The 23,032-nt window shown below is 32.6% G+C and overlaps 1 protein-coding gene across 2 annotated transcripts in view; it reads left to right on the top strand.

The window, feature by feature from the left end:
* eIF4E1 (eukaryotic translation initiation factor 4E1) overlaps positions 1 to 23,032 on the top strand; it is a 47,866-nt gene that overhangs the window by 1,288 nt on the left and 23,546 nt on the right. For both annotated transcript variants that reach the window (XM_035365279.2, XM_035365278.2), the window contains exons 2-3: positions 18,193 to 18,353; positions 21,352 to 21,415. In XM_035365279.2, coding sequence (XP_035221170.1) covers positions 18,193 to 18,353; positions 21,352 to 21,415 — 225 coding nt within the window. The remainder of the gene's footprint in view (positions 1 to 18,192; positions 18,354 to 21,351; positions 21,416 to 23,032) is intronic.

The raw sequence follows: 23,032 nt of genomic DNA, 5'->3' as shown, positions 1-23,032 counted from the left end.
AATTATGAAATTTGACATGTGCATTAGCTGTATAATTGCTTAACATACAGAACTGGATGAAAATCTGCTGATACCTTGCATACGCGATTTTAAAAATCGTGCTAAGGCTCTCTCCAGATTCACCCACGTATGTCATATTACGTGAAGTAACAACAAGGATGTTGGTTAAAGCAAATCCCCCCTCCCAGAACCATATGACCGATGATTCTGAATGTATAAGCTTTGTGGAATATAAATTGTAATTTTCTTTTTGTACTGTGCTTATTTGATTGCACTTGGAAAATTTATTTAATTTCTATAGGTAATAGTGGTTGTAATGTGTAAACCTTGAAATTTGTGCTTATGTTATATAGAAATAGGAGCATTTAGTCAAAGAGCAGAATAAAATTAATAAGCTGAGGAAAATTCTGTTAATTATTAATTGTAGTTCCATGGGATAAGAGAAGAAAAATGGAATTCAAATCTGCTAGAAGAGATTCCGGCTAATCTTTGGAATATGGTAACAGGTAGTTTGGCGACGTTTTGGAGGCAATAAAGGTTACTACCTAGGACTTTGGGAATAATGTGAGAAGTACTCAGTTCCGATTACTCATTATTTTGTGTGAGGGAAATGAGAGATCATGAGATATGTCATGTGACGTTAATGGACGAATTACATTTCTTTAATCGGAAAAGGGGGAAAAATTTGGAAAACTATCTGCAGTACTATAGTATTTTGCAGTATCTGCAGTACTTCATTGTGTGTTGTGTGAAAGAGTGATGATTAATTTTTGGATTGCATGGCGCTATCTAAAGTGAATTCTAAATTTTTAATGCATTTATCTGATAATCCAAAAGAATTGGTTGAATGGTGTATGAGTGTAGGATTAATTGTGGATAAGTATGTCCAACATGTGGGAATGAAATGAGATTGTGTGAAAGGAAGGATATTGCAGATAAGTTTGAATGGCGGTGCAGGAAATTTGGTGAAAATGGACATTTTGTGATCCGCCATGCACTCAAGATTCTGTTGAAGATTAGGCAAGTTAGTATTTTTAATCATTTGAGGATATTTTTTTTATGCATTGTTTTAAATGTAAGGAGTAAATAAATTAATATCGTATTATTGGAAAATTGTTATTAGCAATGATTTAGTTTAAAGTAATTAGGGTTGTAAGCTAATTTTTATTAATTTAATGTATGTGCTTATTTATATTTTAAGTACTGTTTTTTAATTTAATGATCGTGATTTTGTGAGTTATATGTTTGTAGTATTTTAGAATACGTTTGAGTAGAAGTCAATGTGCATGGAAAGAATTTAAATATTTGACACTAAGTATTTGGAACCATTTTTAATGTTTGCGTTATAAATTGGCAGGTGAGGTTTATAATAGATAATTTAGAGGGAAAAGTTTTTGGATATTTTATTTATTTTATACGTGCAAATTTTCATCCTTGGAAAGGGTATATACTTTTTCGCGATCAGGTAATTTCATATATGTCCTTTTGGTAAAATCCTAGTATACGGTGCAGCCTTGGCGCGATTTTGAAAATTATTGCCAACACCAAAAAATGTTCCGAAGAACGTCTATATATATACTATACACTATACACTATATACTATGTGTGTATATACATTGTATATACACTATATATATAGTATATACTATGTATAACCATATACACTGGTATGCATAAATTAAAAACGAAGTCGAAAAATTAGCATATCCCCTGAACGAAGAGGCAGAGCGGACAGAAAGACCAATCAGGAGATAATGAAGGTGATGTACGGTAGCACATGCGCAGATATGCAGGTAGACGTAATGGGGGAATGTTTGAGTAGTATAAAGCATGTTGTCGGTGTAAGATCAGTATTTCTGGCAAAAAGATTGCATGCCGTATAACAGTTAAAATCACACCGAGTTGCTGCCTCAGCGAGAAATGGCGAATAATCAATCTATTAGACGACATCTGGATGCTTTTACCCGAGGGCGAATCATTGGGAAGTTGGAGGAAGGCCGCAGTGTGACAAGTGTGGCTGCGGAGTTCGGAATTGCTCACAGCATCGTTTCACGACTTTGGAGACAATTTCAAACTACAGGAACAGCTATCCGGGGGTTTAGTAGTGGTCGTCCACTAGGAACCACACTCGCAGATGACCGGTATATTGCCTTACAGGCCAGAAGAAACAGGCGGCAGACAGCGGGAGAAATCGCTAGACACACGACACAGGCGACTGGACGACCGATATTGCGTTTTACCATGGCCAGAAGACTGCACGGTGGTGGTCTCTTTGCACGACGCTCTGTACGGTGTGTACCTCTAATACCTGCCCATCGGAGAAGGCGTTCTCTGTGGTGCCGGGAACACCGGAATTGGAGAGACAATGAATGGGGATGAGTACTCTTTACAGATGAGAGCAGATTCAGTCCGAGTAGCGATTCTCATCGCATACTCATCTGGAGAGAGCGGGGAAGCCGCAATCATCCCTCGAACATCATTGAAAGGGACAGGTATGGAGGTGGCGGTGTTCTCGTTTGGACAGGCGTCATGCTTGGTAGTCGTACAGACCTTCACATCTTCGACGCAGGTTCAGTCAACAGGACCCGTTATTGTAACGAGATTCTTCTTCCATATGTGCGTCTTTTTAGAGGCGCTATGGGTTCGCAGTTCCTTTTCATGGACGACAATGCACCATGTCATCGCACAGTAGCTACCGAACAGCTCTTAGAGAGTGAGGATATTGAACGTATGGATTGGCCGGCACGATCTCCGGATCTCAATCCCATCGAGCATGCATGGGATTTTCTAGGCAGATGCTTGGCAGCTCGTACCGTACCACCAGTAACGATTCCGGAGCTTCGATTGGCACTGCAAGGCGAATGGGCAGCAATGCCTCAACAACTCATTGACACCCTCATTCTCAGCATGGGCAGACGCTGTGAAACCTGCCTAGCAGTCAGGGGAGATCATATCTCCTATTAAAGACTGGATGTTTCTTGCTGGACACCTATCACAGAGATGTTTTGGCCTTCAGTCGCATTGCGCTCCATGCTACTTTTTCAATAAAGCTTCTTTTTATCCCTCTGATTTCTCTTTTAGTAAGTGTTGCTTACGTTACTCATGTCCTTACGTATTGGGGATCTTACGGTATTAAATGTGTTGATTTGGAAAGCTTTTGTACAAAGTTATATTGAAAAAACCGTCTCGTCCTTAATTTTTGCACACCAGTGTATATTCTTTGAATGACCTGTTTACTACTCATCGTATATGTCGCGTTTTTACTGCTCATCATAAAGTCGCCAAAAGTAGCAAAATCCCGTGTGCACCGGATACTAGGATTAAACCGTCCTTTTTACCTGATTTAAAGATTCACAAAATTTTCATGCATTTTCGTGAAATTTTTCTAATTTATGAGAAAAAAGCAGTGTACATGGATATAGTGAAGAGTGTGCGCAATGCCATTTTCGTGCAATTCTGGGATTTTTTTTAAGTAAAAATAAGTCGACGTGTACATGGTTTAATTGTATTTTAATTAAATGATAGTTATTTTGTGAATTATATGTTTGTAGCAATTTGTTATACGTTTCAGTGGAAGTAAACGTGCATGGAAATAATTTAAATATTTGCACTAAGTATTTGCAACAATTTTTAATGTTTGCATTATAAATTTGTTGGTGACGTTTATAATAGATAATTTAGAGGTAAAAGTTTTTGGATATTTTGGTTGATCTTTGGATTATGGTAACTTGGTGATTTTTTGGCGACCAACTCTGTTACAGCAACCCTCTATTTTTTTTTTCGCCGCCATTTTGTCTTCACGAAGTAAAGACATGTTTCTTTTCTTTTTATTTTCTGAACACTTTTTCCAACAATCTACTAGCCGAATTACACTTATGCTAGAAATTTTATGTAACAAAACTGCTTAATCATGACAAATATTAAATGCAAAATTGGGAAAAAGTGCACAATCACAAAATCCTTGTGCGTTTTTCAGAATATCACATGCACATAAACCATTTACACGTCGACTTATTTTTACTTAAAAAAGCATCCCAGAATTGCACAAAAATGGCATTGCACACACTCTTAACTTTATCCATCTACACTGTTATTTTCTCATAAATTACAAAAATTTGCACGAAAATGCAAAAACATTCTGTGGAACTTTAAACTCTATAAAAAGCACATATATGAAATTACCTGATCACGAAAAAGTATATACCCTTTCCAAGGATGAACATTTCCACGTATATTATAAATAAAATATCCAAAATCTTTTACCTCTATGTTATCTATTATATTATAAATGCCACCAACGAATTCATACCGCAAACATTACAAATGGTTACAAATACTTAGTGTCAAATATTTAAATTATTTCCATACATGTTTACTTCAACTGAAATGTATACCAAATTCTTACAAACATAAAATTCACAAAATAACTATCATTTAATTAAAATATCACTAAACCAACACGTCGACTTATTTTTACTTAAAAAAAACATCCCAGAATTGCACAAAAATGGCATTGCGCACACTCTTCACTATATCCATGTACACTGCTATTTTCTCATAAATTACAAAAATTTGCACGAAAATGCAAAAACATTCTGTGAATCTTTAAACTCGATAAAAAGCACATATATGGAATTACCTGATCCCGAAAAAGTATATACTCTTTCCAAAGATGAACATTTCCATGTATAAAATAAATAAAATATCCAAAAACTTTTACCTCTAAATTATCTATTATATTATAAACGTCACAAACGAATTCATACCCCAAACATTACAAATGGTTACAAATACTTAGTGTCAAATATTTAAATTACTTCAATGCACGTTTACTTCAACTGAAACGTATACCAAATTCCTACAAACATAAAATTCACAAAATAACTATCATTTAATTAAAATATCACTAAACCATGTACACGTCGACTTATTTTTACTTAAAAAAACATCCCAGAATTGCACAAAAATGGCATTGCGCACACTCTTCACTATATCCATGTACACTGCTTTTTTCTCATAAATTAGAAAAATTTCACGAAAATGCATGAAAATACTCAACATATTCTACTCAAACGTATTCCAAAATACTACAAACATATAACTCACAAAATCACGATCATTAAATTAAAATATAATTAAATTAAAAACACTACTTAAAATATAAATAAGCACATACATTAAATTAATAAAAATTAGATTACAATCCTAATTACTTTAAACTAAATCATTGCTAATAACAATTTTCCAATAATACCATATTAATTTATTTACTCCTTACATTTAGAACAATGCATAAAATAATATCCTCAAATGATTAAAAATACTAACTTACCTAATCTTCAGAATCTTCATTACGTGGCACGCACACTTCCACTATTTCACACAACACACAATGAAGCTTAATACAAAATAATATAGTACTACAGTTTACCAAATTCCCCCCCCCCCTTTTCCGATTAAAGAACTGTAATTTGTCCATTAATGTCACATGACATATCTCATGATCTGTCATTTCCCTCACACAAAATAATGTGTAATCGGAACTGAGTACTTCTCACATTATTACCAAACTCCTAGGTAGTAACCTTTATCGCCTCCAAAATGTCGCTAAACTACCAGTTACCATATTCCAAAGATCAGCCGATATTTTATTTATTTTATACGTGGAAATGTTCATCCTTGGAAAGGGTATATATTTTTTTGCGATCAGGTAATTTCATACATGTGCTTTTCACCGAGTTTAAAGATTCACAAAATTTTCCTGCATTTTTGTGCAAGTTTTTGTAATTTATGAGAAAATAGCAGTGTAGATGGATAAAGTCAAGAGTGTGCGCAATGCCATTTTTGTGCAATTCTGGGATGTTTTTTTAAGTAAAAGTAAGTCGACGTGTACATGGTTACTGTGTATGTGCGATTCTGAAAAACGTGGCAAGGAGTTTGTAATTCTGCACTTTTCCCCAATTTTGCAGTTGAATTCTTTGTTTTTACTAGAAATTAGGAAAAGAAAACAGAACATGACAAAATATAACAAATATGAACTAGCTTTGTATGACTGCACGTCGGAATGCAATATTTGATAATTTATTTTCATTAATATAATAACAGTAATGAATAATTTAATGAAATAATAATAATGATTTCATTAATAATATTGATTACTGTTAGATGTTTAGAATATGATTCATTACAATAGTAATGAATTTGAGATGAACTTATACCAATAATAAAGCTTTAAAACTTTTTTTTTTTTCATAATTACGTTATTGTTACATAAAAAAGAAAATCGGAGATATATTAGCTGCGTTTGATTGTATAATTTTAACAAATATTACTTCGGACTATCGGACAAAGGAGGTATATCTGTAGAAAGAATTTTCTTTATAAAACTGGATTTTGTTTATGTTAGCAGTTAAAAAATTCTCTGAATACCCTTATATGCAATCCATTTTATAAGTGCAATGTGAAGTGAAGTCTGATGAGATAATTTCTTAAATCTTTGCATTTTCGTGATATCTGTAGAAAGAGAGAGAGAAAGCACTTTTAGGCTTCTGTTTAATATTTGTTGAGTAGAACTTTAATGTATGATTTAAAATTTTAGAAAATATAAATTTATCAAAAATGTTTTTCAGGACTGTTTTAACAAATCCCAGAGAACAGGTTGGTTACATGTGGATTTTTCCATTTTATTTACTTAAGAATGAATGAAAATCACAAAAGGATAAATGAGAGAAAGTTGCATGCATAACAGTAGAAGTTCGAACAGAGTTAACATTACTGAACAGTTTTATGACCTCGGCAGCAAGAAAGGCCAAAGTAACATCTTATGAGATTTAAGCCTCAACTGTAACGCAGGCCCTAAAAAAGTATTTTTGCCTACTTTGTAAAAGGAGCTTTAGAAACATTAAATCTCGAACAGAGTGTAAGATCGCTGAAATTTGAAACATAATATAAAAATATATGCATCTTTAGCAAATCTTATTAGCCAAGTGAAAAACCTTTTTATTTATTTTATGGAGTTTATTATAACAAAGGAATGCTTATTGCTTACTTGAGGTTGACAAAGCAAGCTAAGATTAATTTTTAGAGTCATTAGGTTATTTTGATACTGGAGATGTGAAAAATGAGCAATGCCCTCTTCGGGACTCGAACCCGGACCTCTCGAAATATGTCCCGAGTGTGCTAACCATTACACCACAAAGGCATGCTGGAAGGAGGGAGAAAATACCTTATATACTTGCCCTTTTAAAGGGCGACAGGAGATTAGAAGACTCAATAACTAAAACTCGGTGGTGTGGAATCACCATCCATCACCTTTTAGTTCGTGCAACACTATAGAGTCATTAGGTTATTTTTTGAAGCAGAAGACATGAAAAAATGTGCAATGCCTTCGTCGGGACAGGAATCTGGATCTCTCGAAATAATCGCCAAGTCTGCTAACCGTTACACCACGAAGGCATGCAGAAAGGAGGGAGAAAATATCTATATAGATAACCCTCGAGTTGCTTTTCTGAATTAATTAATGTAACCTTAGTTGAGGATATTTGGAGAGAAATCGGTTTATAATCACGTTACACATGGGGGGGGGGAATCCTATGGAGCCTGTTAATTCGCTTGTATTGAATCTATATTGAACTATCTATTACCAAATGAAATCGTCAATAGTTTTATCTACATAAAAACTGAGTGTAGCGATGTAACTAAATCCCAAATTTACTGGCATAAGGGAAGAAGCTTAAACGTCAGACGGATTATTTAATTAAGTATAATAGTACTATTTGCTGAAAAGTGATGTTTCGTGAAAGACTGACAGAACTGGCTCACGTTCACGTTTTTAACGGGAAAACTACGAAAAGGATCATACAGGTAGCTCATTCAATGGTATCTAAACCGAGTTGTTTTCACATGAAAAATTCAGTTATATATTCAATGTTACGTTTGTTGTGATCATCTGAGTGTAGTTTCTTTTTTTTCAATTTTTGGCCCTTATAAAAAGGCCTCTAATAGAGACATGCTCTATTAAATTCTGATTTTGTTTTCTGATGTAAGATTAGTAATTTTTTGTTTTGTTTTTGCTATTGTAGGAAGGTGCTTTCATTTAATTAACTATTGCTGTTTTTATTATTATTATTTTTACTGTTTTTCTGAAATGACGTGTGATAAGCTTCAAAACATTTTATGCAGAGTGCTACATCACATGCTTTACATATGACAGTTGATCTCCGCTGTAAACCTTTTGCAGAACAAACAGCACATCTTCGTCTTTTCTTTGTATCAAAAGGGAAATGGGAACATAGATAATTGCATTGTTTAAGTTCTTACCACGCTTGGTCGGTGTTTATAAGCACGTAAGTCCATGCCATCTGTAAATTATAGTTCAATAAAATGTTCCTTTACATCCTTTCCCTGGTTATGTTCATTTTCAATCCTGTGCGAGAATAGGCAAGGTTTAACATTAAGGTACATCTAGCTGAATTTTATTACAGCGAAAAGAGCAGATCTTATAACTGATCCATCTCATATGACTCAGATATAACACAGATGGATTTGGCGAATGAGCCCCTGATTCCGTCGCCCTTTAAAAGGGGATGTGTATAAGGTATTTTCTTCCTCCTTCCCGCATGCCTTCGTGGTGTAATCTGAAGCATACTCAACGTGTATTCGAGAGATCGACAGCGTATGAGCTTGAAGATCAGAATAATGAATCAGCTCTCTAATCAAATTCATGCGAAAAACTTTGTGATTTTTTTCGATATTACTTATTTTGCTTAGAATGTATGTGTTAGCACTGTTAGGTCAAGTAGATGAAAAAATAGTTTTTTCGTCCACTTAAAAGTTCTTCTGCCAAAAGTATAACTATTGGCCATGCGATCGCTTAAATCAACATAGCCCATATTTTTGTTGTAACATGTTATGATCTTGGGCTTTGTCTGCTCATCGGCTATAACTATTGGATTGTGCATATTTGACAACATGAAAACGTCACGCTTATCTTTCCAGCGTAGAGCTTTCATCCCATTTGTGAAATGCACAGTGGTTTCTCCTCTATTCAATTTTCCTTTGCTTACATCTTTTGGGAAATGCTTCCTATTTGGACGAATAGTTCCACATGAATTTATTTTATTTTCATTTAATAAATAAACGAAAAGTTCTGGCGAGGAAAAGAAATTGTCCATAAATAATTTATGGCCTTTGTCTCTAATAGTGCCACTCATTTCTTTAACGACATTATAAGACACTGAGAAGTTGGGATCCTTAGATTTATCTTTCTCAAGGTAAACTTCCATATCGTAGGTGTACCTTTCCTTATCAGCGATCTTGTATAATTTTATACCCCACTGCTTGCGTTTCTTTGGGATATACTGTCTAAATATTACTCGCCCTTTAAATTTGACAGTAATTTCGTCTATCGTGAGTTCTTCTGCGGGGCTGTAAATCTGTTTATAAGCTGTTTTTAAATGATCAAAAACTTTTCGAATTTTCCACAGTCTGTCATAATTTATAATTTTATCGGGTTTTTCTTTATTGATTTCAAAATGCGAAAATTTTAAAATCGTTAAAAACCTGTCTCTTGACATTACCTTACGAAAAATTGGTGTGTCAATTAAATCATCCGTGGACCAATAATCTCAAATGCTGTCCTTTGCAACATGTCTCATGAGTAAGACTAATTCAAAAAATTTCTGAAGCTTATCAGATGTAATTAGCATCCAGTCGGTTTCATGTTTTCTTTTTCCGCTTATATCTGGTCGCTACTCTTAAGATTTGAGAAGCATATTGATTAGTTTCTATGGTTAACATTTTAAAAAATTTATCTGAAAAGTATAACTTAAAAAAAATCAACAGCAAGATGAATTCCCGAAAATCCAGTTTTTATGCCAGGTTTACTAGTAAAGGTCAATATGTTTGCTTTGTCATGCTCACTTGGCTGTCTCCATTCAAATAAATTATTAGCGTTGCTTTTGAAGTTATCGACAACTTTATCTTCATTAAAAGATTGATTAAAACATATTTCTTCTGTATCTGAACAGTCCGAATCTGTATCAGCAAAATTTTCCTCTTCTAAATCTCTTAGCAACTTATTAATTTCGTCCTGATTGAGACCTTTGAAACGAGGTGCCATTATAAGAAGTGAATAAGAGTGCGAGTTACACAGAAATCACGAGAAAAAGCTGTAATGATTGAAAGAGAGATAGCATCTGTTTTTTTCTCAAGCACATTGGTGCGAGATGAAACCTACGGTCTTCGCCAAAACCTAGCCAAAGAGATACGAAGTGGGAAACATTACATAGCCAGAGGCTGCTCTGAAGAGAAAACTAGACCACCCAGAGAATCTAAAGACAGGCAATTACACTAAAAGGGGGAATGGAAAGCTTGGTACAGCAGTTGTACCATAGCCGGCTTAAGAGCAAGTAAATTTTGCGGTACTACAGTTGTACCGCCGGCTTAAGAAAGTTAACATACTAATAATTCAGAGTGAAGTATACTTTTATTTTAATTATCACTAGGGAGGGAAGGGAGGAATTCTGTTTTATGAAGATAAGCATTCTAAGCACAAACCATAGGTCTGTCACCTTTTCCTAGACTAGGCTGTAGTGGAAGGTTTTGAAGAAATCTGATTTACCAGTTCAAAAAGTTTTGGGTATAATTTCTACTTGAAAGAAGAAATGAAAGAGTGGCTGAAAAAAATATAACTGCAATTGAATAAGAATGAAGAATTAATTTCTTCTTTCCTGATGTAAAGTTTTGTAATTAATCGGTGAGATTAAGAGCTTTTAAGCAGAGTTTTATTTGGAAGAAATATGTTCCTTCCAGAATGGTTGGAAAAATGAACAACAGTGTACCCCTTGAGGCTGCTAACGAGACTAAATTCACTAATAACGGTTTAACATATTTGAAATTGTTTTATTATTTCTGCAATACGGGTAAAATGTGAAGCAATTAAATAAATTTTGTTCAAGCAATATAGTCAAAAATGTGTTCAGATTCTAAACTGTTATTTATGTGATATTTCAGTGAATCGGCATGCAATGAATTGGAAGTTGATCTGTCAGCACTATCCTTATCTTCAGGGCAGATGTTTTTATTTTATTTGGCTTATAATTCCTTACTAAATGTAGTATTTCATCTCGATGTACTCCGTCTTTGATATGATATAAATAAAATTCCTCGTCATTATAATTATCTTCCGATAGTGAAGAAAGTGACACAGAGGTTATTGAAAACGAAAAAATTTCGATTTACAAATTAGTCGGTATTTTCGACACAGCAATTATAGGACTTGAACAGTGGAACTTTGTAACTGAACAAGAAATTATGTCTGCTTATAGAATTAAAGAGAAAGTATTATCACATAAAACGAAGCAACTTAAACAACTTACATTGAAAGAAATGTTTAATAAAGTAAACAAATAAATATTAAGCCTTTTTTTTTTTTTTTTTTTTTTTTTTGTAAATTTTGATACCCTTTAGATCATAATTGTTTTTTATTTCATAAATTCCGGTTTCATATTTTTAATTTTATAATTTCTGCATGCCATCTTACCAGATTTAAACTGATGATCTATAATCCGGAAAAATCGATAATCCGGAATCGCCAAAGTCCCGACGAGTCCGGATTAACGACTTTTGACTGTACATATATATCTTTATACAGATTACCAAAAAAGATTATTGCGACCATACAAATAAGATTAAAACATACGTACACATAATTCTGTTTTTACATAATAGATATGTTCTTAAAGAATATGTAAAAAAGAAATTGTAATTTGTGTAAAAAAAAAACCTAGCTATTGTTCCGTGCTGAGCTATGGTTAGCTAACCTATGGTTAACTATGGTTGGCTAACCTAGCTATGGTTCCGTGCTTCCCAGTGCACTCCTTATTAGGATCATGGGTACTATTCCGTTTTGAGGACCGTAAAAAAATTGCAGCGACAATGTATGCGCGAAAGCGCCAAATCTAGTGAAGGTGCCCATTTAACAGCGCGCCAGATCTAGCGTACGTGCTGATTTCAGATTGTGGAACTTATATAAAGCAGATTGCAGAACTTATATAAAGCAGATTGCGGAACTTATATGCTTAAACTTATATAAAGTTTATATAGTTCTGTATTTCTTAAGACACCATTGAAATACTAGTTTAACTTTGAAATCCCTTTTTAATATCCTATGGATTTAACAATTTGGGAACTGCCCATGACGAAAACTCTGTAATAGAATTTTGAGTGAAGTGCAGAATCATCCACTGCTTGATGTGTTTTTAAGAATTGCACATACTCGGTATCCATGTACACATCGACCTATCTTCACTTTAAAAAAAAAAAAAAAAAAATCCCTGAATTGCACAAAAATGGCACTGCGCACACCCTTTATCTATGTACACATCGACCCATTTTCACTTGAAAAGTAAAATTGACAAAAATCCAGTTGCTTTTACCTTTGTAAAAAGCGGCAAACAAATAAGCGGGCAATTTTGCAGTTTACCGCGAATTTTTTCATAGAAAAGGCATCATTCATTATAGAAAATTATGTTTGAACAACCAACGAGATGAAATTATGCTTTAGCGATGACTCGGTAGCGAAATAGGTATGCAGGTTTCCATTCAGTTATGTTTTAGCAATTTTTATTAAATTAAAAAGTGAATTTAAAAAAATTATAAAAGTGATCTGAAATAGTTATTTATTCTTATACTTCTATTCAGTCATGTTTAGCCTTTTTTATATAAATTATAATAATAAAAAAGTATTATATGAAATTAACATTTCAACTAAATTAAAACATCAATCTTAGATAGTTATTTACTATTATACTTCCTTTCTTGCATTAGGGTTGCCACAATTGTTTTATTCTTACACTGGCATCAACAATAGTTTGGCGAATTTTTATGGCCTTCAAAACCGAATAGTACCGGATCATGTGTGACAAAATGATTGCCAAATTTTCAGCCCAGCTCCAGACCTTTTTTTTTTTAAATCTTTATGTAGAACTGAATCCTTTTCTTCATTATCACTTTATTCTGTATGATTAAGAGTTTCAAGGACAATCTGTAATATTACATTTTTGTTTAGGGCTTTGTTGATTAATAATTCATCTATATCTTCAAATGGTTATAGTAGATTGAAGGATGCTCCTTGTATTGTCACGAAGTTGTTGCTTCATTTTATCACCAGGTTGAGAATTCATTTATGGTAAACTGAGTAGTTGAATGTTATAGAAACCCTGTTGTGACGTAACTGGTTGCGGTAAATTTTGAATGATGAGAAAGATTTGTAAGGGCTTTTGATGCGTGTTGGTTAGGAAATGAATTGCTTGTTTTGTGGTTTAGATGGTGCAATGGCTAAATGTGCTAAGATTAATTTGAGGTTTCTGGAACGAAAGGCGAAAAGAGCATTAATTGATTGATGTGTAAATCAAGGTTTACGTAGTAGCCATTATAAGTGTCCTGTTTGTAGGAAGGAAATTCGTATGGATGAACGTTTGAGTATGCTGGCACTATGGAGAATATTTTTACTCTTATTTTTGTGAATTTATGTGGCGATGCCGATATACAGATTCTAGTTCAGATAATTTAAGTTTTTGGATGCTTTTAAGGAGTTTTGCATGCCAAATACTGAACACGTAAAAATTTATAAGTAAGGTAAGTGGACATTTGCTTTGTGTAGTGCTTAGATGCATAAGATGAATTTCCTTTTTTATGTTATTTTATTGTTTGATTAAAAATGTAGTTTATAAAGATTATGTATTTTTTGTTTGGCTCTAGTGTAGAATTGGGTGCTCTTTTGACTCTTTACGTGAAAATAGATCGATGTGTACATGGACAGTCAAGGGAGTGCGCAATGCCAAGTTTGTAGAATTCTCTGATAATTTCTTTAAAGTGAAAATAGGTCGATGTGTACATGAATAAAGTCAAGGGAGTGCGCAATGCCAAGTTTGTGTAATTCTCTGGTGTTTTTAAGTGAAAATAGGTCAGTGTGTACATGGATACTGAGTTTGTGCAGTTTTTTGGCTTTGCTACACAAAGCCAAAATAACAAGTCAAAGAATTGTGCAAACTCAGAATCCATGTATAGCCAAAAATTGTCAACTTTCATCAGGGGCCACCTGTAAATATATTTTTACCCTTTCAACAATAGATTATTGAATCCTTATCCACTACTTATGTTTGTTATTTAGTGATTGCAATATGGGATCAAAAATACATTACTGGTATTCAGTACTTTTTTAAACGTACCAGAATACCATATTCCTAATATTATTTTTGGGCATCTCTCCTCATATAATTATGATTCAAGATGAAACTTTTTGCATTTACTAATGTATACCAAACTTGGATGCTTTATTTCATGTTGAAATAAAAATGTGTAAAAGTATTTTTCAGGTACAACTAAAGGCTTATTTTTATAAATATCTCCATCTGTTATAACTATGGAAAAGGATTTAAGAAAAATTAACATTCATATTCCTTGGATTAATTGCATTTCAAACTACGAAAAATCAATGTTGCCATATTTAAAAAAAATCCAAATTGAAATAAAAATAATTATTGTGTGCATTTTTCACTATTATTTGGAAAAGTATTCAGTACTCCTCTGTTATCAGGACTGGATTCAGAAAGTATGTATGTATATGCATATATTTGTGTTTATACACACCCACACACATACAAATGTATGTTCATATATACATGCATTGCATGAACACTTCCATCCATATATGTATACATAACATACATTTCTAAATCTGATCTCAATAACAGAACAGTACCAAGTATTCTCTCTATTTTGGAGTTCATTAGATCTGAATAATTTAATTATTCTGTAGAGTCAATTGATTTTTGGAAGAAGGAGATGTGAAAAATTAGCAGTGCCCTCACCGAGACTTGAACCCTGGACCTCTCGAATGTGTGCCGAGTATGTTTCCAATTATACTATGAAGTCATATGGAAAGAAGGAAGAAAATATGTTATATACTCCCTCTTTTAAAGAGTAACTGGAGATCAAGGGACCAAATCCTGATGGTGATGAATTATTGTCCACCACCTTTTAGTTTGGATGCCACTGTAAAGTCATTAGGTTATTTTTGAAGCAAATGTGCAATGCGCTTGCCAAAACTCGAACATGGATTTTTCGAAAACATGCCGAGTGTGCTACCATTCAGGGTTGCCACACTACCCGGAAAACCGGAAATGTCAGGGGATTTGAAAATTGACCAAAAAAAAAAAAAAAAATCAGGGAAAAGTCAGGGAATTTAAATATTTTAGCCAAAATCTGGAAAAATTGAGGAATTTCTTATGGCAATCCCCCAAAAAGCGAGTTTTCATGCCATTGGAAGCGATCACTTTCTTGGTGAATCGTGTATCGCATGAGCAACATTTAGACTGTTGGCATACAGCCAGTTTCGCAGCGCCTATCACAATGTCGTTTAGAAAGGCAAAGCAAGTTTCCAGTATCTTTGGTTCCAGTAACCTCAAGAATCAAGAGAATTGTGTGCGCATGTACAGTGCATGTTGAACAAAAATAAATTCCCTCGATTTTTGTTTGTTTAAACCTTTTCTCCTTTCTTAAATGCCTTATTTGTCATTTTGCAGCAAAATAAAGAAAACTTTTAAAGTAAATCAGTCATCTAGGCTAGCCATTTAATATATCTATATTCGCCAAAATGCTGATTTTTATAATTCAATTTTTAATCCTTTAGTAATAACTTTATTTTAATGTTATTCGTGTCATTTAATGTATCCACTTCCTTCTAAATTTATCTATTCATTGTTACTTTCTGATTTCGGGCAATTTTCTTTGGCATACTCGTAAAACTAATTTTAGCAGTATGTTGACATACTATCACAAAATTTAGGGCACATACTTTTTACTTATGTATGCTGCTAAATAGATATAAAATGCTTGAATTTATTTTAAAATATCATTAAATAGACTTCTTTCTACCTTTAGCTGCAAAATGTCTGCAGAAAAGACATTTTTTAATCCCGATTGGGCAGATTCTAATCTCAATCCTCAGTGGGAAAGGCAACTCCTGTTATAGTTATAAAAGTTATGCTTTGCGGACATATATAATATATATATAAAGTCGTATGTAATTATAAAATTTTTGTTTTCAAGTGGTTTTATAATTATTGTATTTGCCAGCATATAAGACACACTTTTTTTTTTTAAAAAAAAAGTAGGTCTGGTAAACGGGATGCGTCCGTTATGTTGATACTCAGTTTATTCAGTTATTTGATTTTTTTCTTGTTTCCTTGTGAATGGGTCATAGTTTCATGGGATGCTGTGAAAACAGAGACAGTGGTTAAATTATTTAAAAAGTGTGTCATTAATAATGCACTGGATGGTACAGAGGATAATTTGTTGTATGAGGACTCAGATGCTGATTTAGAAGAGGTTTCAAGTGCTCTTCATTTAGCACTAAAAATGAGTGTCTGGGTTTTGACGAAGAAGATTAAAAGGTGTTCTTTCCATGATAGACTGGGTATTTCCAGAATATATTACTTTTTATTTGTATTACTTTATATTTAAAATACTGTAAATTCATTACAATGAACAGTAATAAAGCTTTATCCTTAAAAAATGTGCATAAAAAAGGGAATGCGTCTTATAGGCCGGTGCGTCTTATATGCCGGAAAATACGGTAATTTACCCTCCTCACAGCCAACGCATACTATGCAGATACCCTGGAATTTTCTTGAAACACACTTAGAAAAGTCAGGAAACTTCATTCTTGTGTTTGAGTGGCAACCATGTACCATTATACCATGAAGGCATGTGGAAAGAAGAAAATATCTTATAGTTCTTTTTAGAAATAGTGTACAGTGCATGTTGAACAAAAATAAATTCCCTCGATTTTTGTTTGTTTAAACCTTTTCTCCTTTCTTAAATGCCTTATTTGTCATTTTGCAGCAAAATAAAGAAAACTTTTAAAGTAAATCAGTCATCTAGGCTAGCCATTTAATATATCTATATTCGCCAAAATGCTGATTTTTATAATTCAATTTTTAATCCTTTAGTAATAACTTTATTTTAATGTTATTCGTGTCATTTAATGTATCCACTTCCTTCTAAATTTATCTATTCATTGTTACTTTCTGATTTCGGGCAATTTTCTTTGGCATACTCGTAAAACTAATTTTAGCAGTATGTTGACATACTATCACAAAATTTAGGGCACATACTTTTTACTTATGTATGCTGCTAAATAGATATAAAATGCTTGAATTTATTTTAAAATATCATTAAATAGACTTCTTTCTACCTTTAGCTGCAAAATGTCTGCAGAAAAGACATTTTTTAATCCCGATTGGGCAGATTCTAATCTCAATCCTCAGTGGGAAAGGCAACTCCTGTTATAGTTATAAAAGTTATGCTTTGCGGACATATATAATATATATATAAAGTCGTATGTAATTATAAAATTTTTGTTTTCAAGTGGTTTTATAATTATTGTATTTGCCAGCATATAAGACACACTTTTTTTTTTTAAAAAAAAAGTAGGTCTGGTAAACGGGATGCGTCCGTTATGTTGATACTCAGTTTATTCAGTTATTTGATTTTTTTCTTGTTTCCTTGTGAATGGGTCATAGTTTCATGGGATGCTGTGAAAACAGAGACAGTGGTTAAATTATTTAAAAAGTGTGTCATTAATAATGCACTGGATGGTACAGAGGATAATTTGTTGTATGAGGACTCAGATGCTGATTTAGAAGAGGTTTCAAGTGCTCTTCATTTAGCACTAAAAATGAGTGTCTGGGTTTTGACGAAGAAGATTAAAAGGTGTTCTTTCCCTGATAGACTGGGTATTTCCAGAATATATTACTTTTTATTTGTATTACTTTATATTTAAAATACTGTAAATTCATTACAATGAACAGTAATAAAGCTTTATCCTTAAAAAATGTGCATAAAAAAGGGAATGCGTCTTATAGGCCGGTGCGTCTTATATGCCGGAAAATACGGTAATTTACCCTCCTCACAGCCAACGCATACTATGCAGATACCCTGGAATTTTCTTGAAACACACTTAGAAAAGTCAGGAAACTTCATTCTTGTGTTTGAGTGGCAACCATGTACCATTATACCATGAAGGCATGTGGAAAGAAGAAAATATCTTATAGTTCTTTTTAGAAATAGAGTGGTGTATAAAGTGACTAATTTTCCCTATTTATATTTTGTCTATTTCCTTTTCAGAATGCTTCTACGCCTGTGGAAGAAATACCACCAGAATTGATGGTGAAACATCCACTGCAGCATATGTGGAGTTTATGGTTTTATAAAAATGATAGAACTAAATCATGGGAAGAAAATTTAATGGAAATTACAACATTTGATACAGTTGAAGATTTTTGGGCGTAAGTTCTCAGAGTTAAATTTAAATGAATATTATTTCAAGTGATATAATTTTTTTATAATAAAAATAAAAATTGTTACATCTCGCTCTTTGAAAATAAATTTCAGTATTTTTTTTAGTTTGGAATCTGTCCACTTGTTTTTTGGTAACAAATTAATTTTTTTTACTTATCAAAGTTCTTTATTCCACACAGTAGATTTTAGCTTATATGCTAAACATGGCAAAATATGTACAGTAATATCACATATAGTGGAAGAAATTTATGTAAAATTTATTCACAATTTCCAAATGGAATATTATGCAAAATATTCTGTTTTTATTGTTCATATTAATCGCAGAATCTAGCAGATTAAATTTCCATATTTTTCCTGCATTTCAGAGATTAACTTAAATGTAGGGAAAGTATAGAAATGCTTTAGATATTTTTTCATATGACCTTTTAATGATTTTTGGAAAATTGCAATCATGCACATATCTTAAGTTCTCCCCCACCCCCTTCTAAATTCAAAATGTACTTTTTTAATTAATGGTTTTATTTATTTTTTACATTTAAGGTGTTCTTTGTAGTTCTGGTATGTTATTATAACTTTGTCATTATAATAATTGGTGGCCGAATGGCTAAAGTTGTTAAATACTGATAATTGTCTCAGGGGTTTCTTTCTGTTTGTTGGCTGTGTAACTCCTTAATGTGCTGTATCATAATTAAATGACCTAATCCAATCATGGTATAACAATAGATGAAAAATTTTATCTTTGTGAGATTAATGCAGAATAAAAAGCCCAAAATCTGAACATCTAATATCTGAAATAATAAATAACATAATAAAAAAAATCTCCCCCTTGCACAGTCTAGGAATGAAAATATAATGACAAGAAGGTATGCAATAACTGTAGTTTTTCCTGAGACTTAGATTCCTGCATGTTACTTTCAAACACTGCTGTCTAGGGAGTACTGTGGCTGATAACAATGCATTGATGTTGGTTTTATGCCTTTGGTTGTGGGGGGGGGCAGAGCAGGGGCGCTACTTTTACTTACTGTTAGTCTCATTATACATGAGACTAACAGTAAGTAAAAGGTGCACAATGCATATAGCAACATCTATACATTATTACAGTGCAATCTTTGAAATTATACATTCATTACAGTGCAATCTTTGAAAGTTTTAAATTCTGGTGCTCTGTATTTCCCTGATTTCTAAACATTTTATTGCTGCTAAATTCTATTGTACGGTGCATCTCCAAATTTCTAAAAAATCTTCCATCCCTAATTTTTGCTACATAGTGCTCCTCTGAATTCTACAAATTTTGTAGTCCCAATTTCTGATATAAAGCCACAGGAGTTGCAACTTCTGCGGTGCTAGCTTTAGGGAATTTAACCGTTTTCCTGTCTGACCTAAACAGTAATTGAAGCTTAAGTGTTGCCTGTTTATATGCCATCTATCTATATAAAGAAGAAAGTCTGTGTGTTTGTTCGCTGATAGCTCAGTCACTACTAAAGGTATGGTCACCAAACTTTCTACAATTCTTTTCTGGGTCCTGGAAAAAGTCGGTGACCACTTAAAAAAAAAAAAAAAAAAAAAAAAAAAAAAAAAAATGCTAAAATCACAGATATTAATTAAAAACTCGGAAAAAATGATAAGTTTCGCCCTCATTTTTCCAAGTGGCAACAGTCTTGTAAGCTGGAGATGAAAATCTGCTGTATTTCAAAAGTTACTGCCACTGCTTGCTTTCAAATTGTAGAGTTTGCTAATAAAAAATTTCTAAATTTTATGATAAAATAAAAGTTGCATTGCCAAACATTTTTCCGAGTGGCAAGTCTTGCGCATTGGAGGTAAAAATTCTTTATTTTGAAAAGTATTGCTACTGCTCGCTTTCAAATCGTAGAGTTTGTTAAAAAAAAATTTTGTAAGTTTTACAAAATCTATACATATAAAGAAGAATGTCTGTTGTGTTTGTTCGCATTATTGATTTCTGGTCAATTATGGTAAATGTTTTGCCACATTGAATCAACTAAAATTGAATATAGGGGAAATATTGAATAGAACTTGAGCTTTTACGACCATTTGATTAGAAAGGCGAAAATAATTAAAATCTGCGTGCCATTGCTGCTGATATAATGAGAGAAAATTAGCTGAGTTTTCTATCAAAATTTTTTATGTGGGTTCCCTATCTCATCAGACCGAAAAATGTATGACTACGAGTCGTATTTTTTTGCATCGTTATTAGAGACGGATTACAGCAGTATTGTTCTCTCTGTTGTTAGATGCATTACTTTCAGTCTAACTTAACTGGTATCAAGTATTTCCGCTAGTCTTAATATATTTAAACTGATAATCTAAAATTTGAAAATTTCTGTAATTTAGAATCGCCAAAGTCCCTGAATCTCAAACTTTATACAGTACCCATAAACTGTTATAATGTTAAGCAAAATATCCTATTAAAATTTTATAAAAGTGAACAAACATTTTATGCCCTGATAAATTAAGGTTATATAAAGTTATATGCTTTTACATTCTTTTCTGATGCTGCTTCATAAAAATAGTCTAAATGATCTGACATTAAAACATATAGGATGTATTTTGTGAAGGATATATATATGTACATAAGAACTGTTGTAAACTCTCTGACTCTTCATTTCATGGCACCTTTTAGTGGAAAAGTTGGGAAGTGGAGTTTATTTGTGAGCCTTCTATATTAAGTGGGCTGTAGTCATTAATATGGTGAGCCAGAATTTGTGAGTCTCATTACACATCAGAATACATTAAAGAAGGGATTTTTTTTTTTTTTTTTTTTTTTTTTACAAATCATGAATTAGGCAAATAGAATATGATAAAAGCTTAATAGTAGTAAATAATATATCTAAGTGTTGCTATATGTACTGTGTAATCAATATTTCAGTTTTTATTACTTTTCTTTTGACTTAACTTCTTTTTCATTTTATGTTTATCATATTATTTAACATTGTTACATTTAGTTTACGTACATTCTTTCCTTTCTAGCCTTTATAACCACATAGAAGTAGTTAGCAAATTACCCATGGGATGTGATTATGCACTTTTTAAGGTAAACATCTCTTTCTTTTAATGGGCTAGTTTTAGAAATAGTATTTATAAACCATGCTGTACGGTAATGTATTCCAACTTTTCAGTCTTATGATTCACATGCATATATAATTGTAATTTATCAGTACCCAGTGTGCATGTAGTTGCTCTGGCAAAAAAAAAAAAAAAAAATCTGAAAGAAAATAATGCATTAACAAAGTAATGAAAATTAAACATGTTATTATTGATGCTAATTGATTATTATAATTAATTTCTAATTATAAATAAATGTATATATAATCATACAGAAAGGGAAAAAATACTTTTCATGACTTTCCAAGAATTGTCTGTTGACCCAATGGATTGTAACTCCACATTTTGATAATTAAATGTTATATGATATAAACATATTTAAACACTGAAAATATTATTTAAAATCTAATTTGACCCATTGTACTGTAAAGGTACTTCAGCACAAATAAATGCATCAAATCGTTATTGAGAGTTAGTTGGAAGTGCAAATTATTAAGTAAAGATAAATATTAATAGAGCATGGTTTTATATGGAATAAGCAAAACTGAGATATTTTATATTTTAAACTTCTGTGTTGCATTTTAAAAGTTTAAAAAAAATCAAAAGAAATCTTTGAAATATTGTCTTTTTTGTTTCCTTGTTTGCACTAATGTTTTAATTTAATATTGGGGGAAAAATGTGATTATTTTATTATTATGGCTGCTGTTTTTTTTTTAAATGCCAAATAAGCATTAAGATTATAGCCAAGTTCATGTTTTACTTTTCTTATACTTTTTGTGACTATGTGGTCTTTGTTTCCGCCAGGGCTGTGGAGTTGGTAGGGAAAATGACTGACTCCGACTACTGGAATTGTAATGACTCCGACTCCCTTATATATATATATATATGTGTATGTGTGTAAACATATACACATGGGTTACAGCTTATTTTTTAATATAAAAGATGTAATAGATGCTACAGGAAAAAAATTGATGGCATAGCAAATGATTTATATTAATTAGCATTTATTATGAAAGGGAAAAACTGGCATTAGTGATTTGTAAGAAACAGTATAACTTCAGCAAGAACTTTGTTGAAGGGCCATAGATCTGATTTGATAAACTTCAGAGCTGAGAAGAGTCTTGCCACACTAAAGGCCAGTTTACATCTGTTCGATCAGCTCGTAATGAGCCGCTCGTCCGGGTGTCTCGAACCAACGGAACGGACCTGTACTCTGATAGATTGTTTACACCAATCAGAGTGGATTGACAACTCACCTTCGTTTGTTTACAAAAGGGATACAGACGGGGCAGCTGCAGTGCTTGAAGTCTGCGAAGCAGTTTCAAACGAATTAATTTCTGTTCAAAGAACAGAATAGTAATTTCTGTTCTGAAAATGAAAAGGAAATGGGTACATGACTGAGTAGCTCGCCACGATGAATTAGGAGTATCAAATCAACTATTAAATGAATTTCGGGACGAAGATGTCCAAAGTTACAAAATCTTTATTGTATTTCAAATATAAGAACTTAAAATATATTCTATAAACATGATTGAAATTTATTCGCTTTCAAAATATATTCATTAACCCATTCCCTGCCATGATGGCCATATGGGGATCGCCTACA

The sequence above is a fragment of the Stegodyphus dumicola genome, chromosome 3 (assembly GCF_044657685.1).
Source record: "Stegodyphus dumicola isolate Sdum_Otavi_A_Nest chromosome 3, ASM4465768v1".
Taxonomy (NCBI): Eukaryota; Metazoa; Arthropoda; class Arachnida; order Araneae; family Eresidae; genus Stegodyphus; species Stegodyphus dumicola.
Note: the sequence above shows the minus strand (reverse complement) of the source record. Positions and strands in the feature narration are given on the sequence as shown.